At 40.4% G+C, this 7,534-nt stretch overlaps 1 protein-coding gene across 1 annotated transcript; it reads right to left on the reverse strand.

Annotated features, from left to right (window-relative positions):
• Nucleotides 1-466: 466 nt before the first annotated feature.
• On the reverse strand, nucleotides 467-6,954 carry LOC130737779 (protein FAR1-RELATED SEQUENCE 5-like). Its single transcript, XM_057589622.1, has 2 exons — nucleotides 6,775-6,954; nucleotides 467-2,260 (listed from the first exon to the last, which is right to left on the reverse strand). Exon 2 carries the CDS (start codon nucleotides 2,258-2,260, stop codon nucleotides 989-991), a length of 1,272 nt encoding a protein of 423 aa, XP_057445605.1. The 5' UTR covers nucleotides 6,775-6,954; the 3' UTR covers nucleotides 467-988.
• Nucleotides 6,955-7,534: the final 580 nt, after the last annotated feature.

Consider the following 7,534-nt stretch of genomic DNA (forward strand, 5'->3'; position numbering starts at 1 on the left):
GGACTGGGAGGGTAGGTTAGGTTAGCGTCATTTTTTGTGTAGAGCTCTGATCGTCTTACTTTTTGGGACAGGGTAGGTTCCCGATGTGTGGCTTTTTGTGTGGTTCTTTTGATGAGGAATCACAGAGAGTCTGTCGGGCTATAGGGGTCTTTTGTTCAGGCCATTTTGGGAGCCGACATTTCTTTTGGATGACTGTATTTTGATACTTTTGCGTACATTACTGGTGCTGTATATATTTGCCTGCGGGCATACTACTTTGGAGTCACTGCGGGTTCGCGTGACGTGGAGTGCAGCTGAGGCTATACATGTGTATATATTGTATATTGGTTAGTTAGTGATGGGTTATGTCTTTATTTTCTATCGCTTTATTTAAAAGAATCAAACGAAAAAAAATTACCTGTTTTCCGCGTAAAGTTTATTTTTGGTTACTAAGGTGACAACCGGAAATCGGGGTGTTACACATGTTCTCATTTCTCATGGCTAAAAAGATATGAGAACATGGAATACCGCGAGACTGAAATAGCCGACAATCACATAGAAATTCATTTTTGGATGTGTCATAAAGAACATTCAATTCAATGTTGCGCTTACCGTACCTGTGTACCTTGAATCTCTTAATCTCTCCATCAACTATTTTACCAATCATATCTAATCCGCCAACATCCTCAATTTGGGTTCGTACTTCTTTAAAAATTTCATGCGTGAACAATTTTGAAGCATCACTCTCCAACTTATAAAGAGGGGTGGTCAACACATTTTCTGAAAAAAGAGAAGTATGATCAACAAACAACTCATTGTGCCTGTATACTCTTATAGCTTCCTCAATTTTGTGCATGAACTCGACAATGCTATTTTTTTTGCCAACATATAGCTTTATCCGCGAATTGATGGCTTCACATCGTGAGGTGGTTCGTATGCCAGCGAAGAATTGGTCGCGGAGATATGCATTGGCCCAGGAACGCTTTTTGCAATAAGTATTTAAAACCCATTAGTTCCCCACAAGGTCGTGTTCACTAACCAAGTTCTTCCAGTGTTCTTCAAACTCATCAATAGTGAAATCATAGTACATTGCTTTCGAGAAGCCAGTCAAGAACAACTTATTCTTCACATTATCTTTTGCATTCTTGTACAAGTGCCATGCACATAGTCGATGTGATGCACCTGGAAACACCTGTTTGATTGCCTTCCTCATAGCTCCATCACCATCTGTGATAACTGATTTTGGGTGTTTGTTGGACATTGCTTCCAAAAACGTTTCCAAAAGCCACTTATATGTTTCCATGGTTTCATCCACCAGCAAAGCCCAACCAAAAATAATCGTCTGAGAATGACGGTTAGAACCCGAAAAAATAACAAGAGGATTGTTATATTTGGTCTTCCCGTATGTGGCATCAAAAGCAAGCACATCACCAAAGCACTGATAGTCTACTCTACTGCAACCATCTGCCCAAAAAACATTTTTCAGTTTATTATCCTCCGTAGTCGTGTATTTTGAATAAAACATGCCATCATTGTCTGCCTTTCCTCTCAAATAACTGATAGCAGCTCGTGCATCCCCACCTCGTAACTTGTAATGTTTCTGCCTATTAATATAATTGTACAAATCCTCCTTCAAAAACCCAAGTCTAGAATATCCACCTTTTTGCGCTGTCATGAAACCCACAATATGACATGTTCTTACGCCAGACGAATGAAGGCTATCCACCTGAGCTTTGTCACTTTCACTCAATGTTCGGTAAGCCGGTATGACATGCATATATTTCGACGGGGTGACTTCATGGTTATGCTTCTCCACAAACGACACCACCTTCCATTCTGAAGTCCTGTAATCCAAGCGTATCCGAAGCTTAGCCTGACATTTAGTGCGAGTAAGGGGTTTATGAGACCTTTTCCTAACCATAGTGAAGTATTTTGATTCCCTTAACCCCGCTTTATTGCATACATACTGTCTCATTACAACATTCTTTCGTTCATCTCTCCGGACTTCATCTTTCCTCACCACGAACCCATAAGATTTGGCATAGCTGGAGTAAAATTTGAGAGCATCCAACGAAGAACAAAACCTTAGGCCTCGTATTTGATCAGCTGTTAGGTCAGGAATTGCCTTGTATTTTTCATTGGCAGAATCTGAGTCTGTATCAGAAACATCCTCAGCCGATTTACCGTCGTCATCATGGCCATCACCATCAATTTTCTCAGGGACTCCTTCATAAACATTTTTAAAATGTTTTTCATTCTCGGACAAGTCAGAGTCAGACATCTAATTTCAATGAAAATACACAAAATCAGGTTTGGAGCACATAAAGTTGACATAACAATTACACAAAATCAGACAACATAACAAATATCACACAAGATAAAATGTCAAGGTTTGTACAAAATGTGTGGGTTTTTTTTGAAAGGGAAAGAAGATGTATTAAAGAGAAGGACTAGGAGTGCATAAACCCAATACAATAGCAGGCAAGGACAAATAACTTAATAACACCTACGACTAAAGCAAAGCATTAGTCAAATCCAACCCAAAACATGCTAGCTTAACCGTATGTGTTTGCTTTATAGGCTCTCTAATATATACTCCCTAAAGAAGACATTTTCCAGGTCTGCCATTGATAGTTCAGTAAAATCAATTAGTCAAATCCAACTCAAAGCTTTATAGGCTCTCTAATATATACTCCATAAAGAAGACATTTTCCAGGTCTGCCATTGATAGTTCAGTAAAATAAGCAAAATATCTCCAGTAGTTGTTGTAAGACCTGGATTTTCAGAACAAGTTAATTTCCGACTCACGCGTAGAATCAGTGTAAGCGTGACAGGAGTTTGATGTTTGAGAAAGATTAATGAAGAAGAAAGTTCAGGAATTGCTTGAGGAATGTTGTGTAGTCGTTTTCGGAGTTAGTACGAGTCGTCTGCACACTTGCCTCATGGCGAGCGTGTCCAGAATAGGCTAATTCGCCTTTAGAGTAACGTTTTAAGTGAGATTTCGAACTCTCGGAAAATTTAAAGATTCTCTTTATTTTTCCTTCGACCAGCGTTTCATTTCGGAACTCTGGACTGTACGCACGATAGTATTCACTTTTCGGAAGTTCGACGACGCTAATTTCTTTGCTTTGAAACCCTAGTTTTGAGCGATGGATGAAGACTTTTCCTATTCGGAACTTCTAACGAAGTTTCCGTCCGCGTTTCCAGATTTGTTTCGACGTTTCCAATCTTTCTTCAGAAGGAAGTTTTGTCGTTTGAGCATCACAGCAAAAAGTAGTTTTTCGGGACAGATTAACTTACACCGCTTTTGGGATTTTAGATATCGTTTTTCCCAAATCATAGATATTTGTTCTGAGTTCTGGAATTCTGACGCCAGAATCTCTCTTAGAATTCTTCGGTGAACGTGCTGCAAAAATCGGAATCGCGAAATTTTCATTTTCCCGCGATTTCACCTGCCTATAAATAGTCGAAAAAGCAAAATATTCCTCATTTGCACCCAAGGAGGCCGCGAGTTCTAAGGGGAGAGGAGGAGAAAAGATTTTCGCCGAAACTCGACCGATCTTCGCGCAGTTCGTTCCTACTTCAAGGTATCGAGGTAACTAGCTTGATTCTTACCTCTGATTACTGTTTCTACTGCGTTTCTGTAGTCGTTTCTGTGCTCACAGTTTTGAGCTTTTTGTAAAACTGTTCGTTTTCTCTGATTTCTTGCTTGGGTTATCTTCCCTACGTTCCCAAGAGTCTAAAACCTCTGTCAGTAATCGCCGATTGTGATCGAGCTGTCCAAGATCTGAAAAACTGTTTCAAAATCCTTTTTGCGCACATTTCGAAACTTTATTGTCGAAAAGCCGTAATCTGACTTCGTTCCTTTAGGATTTGTTGTCACGGATGTCGTTAGGATCATTGCTGTCAAATTTGTTTTCCGAACTGATAACTTTGAGGTTTTGAGCTTTTATTTTGGACCAAAACGCCCTTGAATAGCCGTATTTTGATCCGATTGTCCGAAAATTGTTCCGACAGTTTCTTTGCCTTAGTTTTACCCTAAAACTACCTTGTGAACATACTTGATCGAAGAAAAAGAGCCGAAGCCCTTTTTCCTTAATGGCCGAGAGCTATTCCTTTAGGGGGGGGGGAGTTTTCGTTTTCGAAAACTTGTCTTTTCGTACCCGATTGTTGTATTCTGAAGCTTTAATGCTTTGTCTATCGTTTATGTGTTGTATTGTGATCGAACTAATCGATATTGTTTGGATTCTGCTTTGTTTTTCTCCGAGGTTCAGTTGACGGAACTTTGGAACATTCAGAGCATTTGTTTGGAGGAACCTTTGATTGCGAAGCTGGAACAGCTCGAGGTTAGGGCAACTTACATATTAGCTATGACTGGATGATAGGCATCGATAAATTCGACTTATGCTTTATTTGATGTTGTTATGATGATGAGTTGATGTTATGATGCTTTTCCATAACTTATGATGTTGTGATATTGTTGGATTGTGCGTTTTGACGCGATTTCGGAGTGGGGAACCTCTGAACTGGTTAAAGTTGGTGTTTCGGGTTGGATGAACAACCCTAGGCAAGTCCAAATGTGGGGTTTGAGACTTAGCCCTTTGTTGGTACTTGTTGGAATTCTTAGACTTTCCCCGGGAAATGTATTTTGGGTGGTTGATCTTTGAAAACTTAGAATGATAGAGCTTTGAAAAACTAAAGACTTGGGAAACTTAGACTTTGAGAAATAAACTCATAACCTGACTAACGTGAATTGAAATCATTTTTATTAACGTTTAAGCATAGGAGAACTGAAGGGGAAAATATTTACGAAAGACGGGGAAAAGTCGACTTTTGTTGTGGGTTTTGGAATTGGGGAAAGCCACTGAGGTGAGCTACGGTGATGATTGAAAGTCACCGAGTACTTTAAGTACTCTTGTTGTTGGGGTTGTGTTGTATTGACCGACACTAACTCCGAGTCGTGTTGTATTGACCGACACTGACTCTGGCTTTGATTTTTGGGTTTTGTTGTGGGAGTTGTGTTGTATTGACCGACACTAACTCCGAGTCGTGTTGTATTGACCGACACTGACTCTGGGCTTTGTTTGTGGGTTTTGTTGTTGGAGTTGTGTTGTATTGACCGACACTTACTCCGAGTTGTGTTGTATTGATCGACATTAACTCTTGGGTTGTTTTGAGTTTGGGTTTGAGCTAAACACTTGTGTGGGAGGACGATTCGATGTTTGGCTAACCATATTGCATCAATCGGGTGAATAACGGGAATGGTTCACCTGTGCATCTCATGGTGAATAACGGGAATGGTTCACCAATGCATATATGATGAATAACGGGAATGGTTCATCATACGGTGAATAACGGGAATGGTTCACCAAGGATGAATAACGGGAATGGTTCATCCAGGATGAATAACGGGAATGGTTCATCCATAGTGAAGAACGGGAATGCTTCACTTGTGGCGAACGAGAACACGTCACAAATCCGGATCATATTGTGCATTTCACGCATACATTCATTCTGACTTGAATTGTGTGCTGTTTGTTTATTGAAGCATTGTTAGAGCCATAACATGCTAGGATTATCTATATGTTATATAACAACATATATATCTATACCCCATATCACATGTTGAGTGTATATCTACTTATTTCCTTGAGTTGACCCTAGCGCCTTGGCTTTGGTTTCATGTTTGTGTTTGGGCGGTCGGCCTGCTCCCAGATGCCGACGGTGGAGTGGATTTCGATGGTCTCTCCCTCGGGGGGGATCAGGTTTGAGTTGGAGGACCGGAATGACGAGCGCGGACGTCTGGCGGAGAGAGTTCTATGACGCATGGAGCTGAGCTTCAACTTGCCGACTTCAGTTCGCTGTGGACTTGGTTCTGGAAGGGTAGGTTTAGGCAGGCGTCATATTTTGTGTAGAGCTCTGATTCGTCTTACTTTTGGGACAGGGTAGGTTCCCGATGCATGACTTTTCGTGTGGTTATCTTATTGAGGGATCACAGTGAGTCACTCGGACTGTAGGGGTCTTTGCTTAGGCCATTTTGAGGCCGACTTTCTCTTAGTGGATTGTACTTATCACTTTCTTACTCAAACTTCTGGGTCTGTATATATTTGCCTACGGGCACACTACCTTAAAGTCACTGCGAGTGCGCGTGACGTGGGAGTGCAGCTGAGGCTGTACATGTTTATATTTGATGTATATTGGTTAGTTTAGTGGTTGGGCTATGTCTTTATTTTCTATTGCTTGATTTAAAAGGAATCAAACGAAAAAAAAATTACTTGTTTTTCCGCGTAAAGTTTATTTTTGGTTACTAAAGTGACACCCGGAAATCGGGGTGTTACAGTTGTTGATCTCTAGATTGGATTATGCTGTACTATCCTTAATTGGTTTATGCTGCCAGTAGTTGTTAATATCTCTATATTAGATTTGTTCCAAATTGAAGAAGTACATGGGTTTCTAAGCACCCCTTAGAATTTCACCTAAATATTCATCCACCACAATATCAACACACACCAGAATTCACCTTAAAAAACAACAAACAACCACCAACAGACCTCCATCATCACAAAAACCCACCACTTTAGTCACCACAAGGGGTTCTCAATTCTCAATTCATATGGACCTTTCTGGCTTTGAGACATTTTCTGTACATGATTTGGGCATGGCAGATGAAGTGGGTAGACCCAAATAACTCATAAAAGTAACTACAGACCCAAATCATTATCAAGAAAACTACAGACCCAAATAACTCATAAAAGTAAAGAAACGAAATAGAAGCATGAGGAGGTCAGGAAATACCGTGCACACAACGAATTAGATCGAGTTAGATGATCTTCAGATGAAAAGGGGCTTGTGGGGATGAGGATCTTCACGGTAGAGGAGGGCTTGCGGCAGAGGAGGGCTTGCAGCAGCAGCAGTGCTTCTGGGCTTGAGAAGAAGTTGCAGCAGAGAAGGGCTTGCACCGGAAGATGAGACACGACGGCGGCAGCGGTGCTTTTCGGCTTGACCGGAAGATGAGACACGGCGGCGGAGGAGGAGGAGTGGAGGAAGGAGTAGGTTTTCAAACTTGAAATGTTTAAATTAATGGTAAATGAGATTTCTAAACCAGAAAATAAACATTTCATGAAAAAATAAATCTATTTTTATTATATTGTCAAATTTATAATACAAATAATTGAAGGACCAATTTAAGAATTTGATAAGTTTAAATGATATTGCATAAGCATCCACTTGGCATCCACTTGGCATTCATTTATTGGTTGTGAGAGAAACAGCATTATAACTGTCTCTCAGCAAACAACATGCAAAAGTTTGCCCATTTTTTTTCTTTTAGTTTTTTACTCAACTCGAAACGAGAGAATGGGGAGTGAAGGAATGAAACTGAAATTAAAACATAATTTTCGAGATCATTTCCTTCATTTGGTTTGAATGATATGGCGCAGAAGAAGAAAAAGAAACTATAGGACCCACATGAAAAATGATAACATCAACGACAAGAGAGAGATGAGAGAGAAAGGTAGAGAGAGAGAGAGTGGGGAAGTTGGAGGGTCGTGGAATG

The sequence above is a fragment of the Lotus japonicus genome, chromosome 2 (assembly GCF_012489685.1).
Source record: "Lotus japonicus ecotype B-129 chromosome 2, LjGifu_v1.2".
Classification (NCBI taxonomy): Eukaryota; Viridiplantae; Streptophyta; class Magnoliopsida; order Fabales; family Fabaceae; genus Lotus; species Lotus japonicus.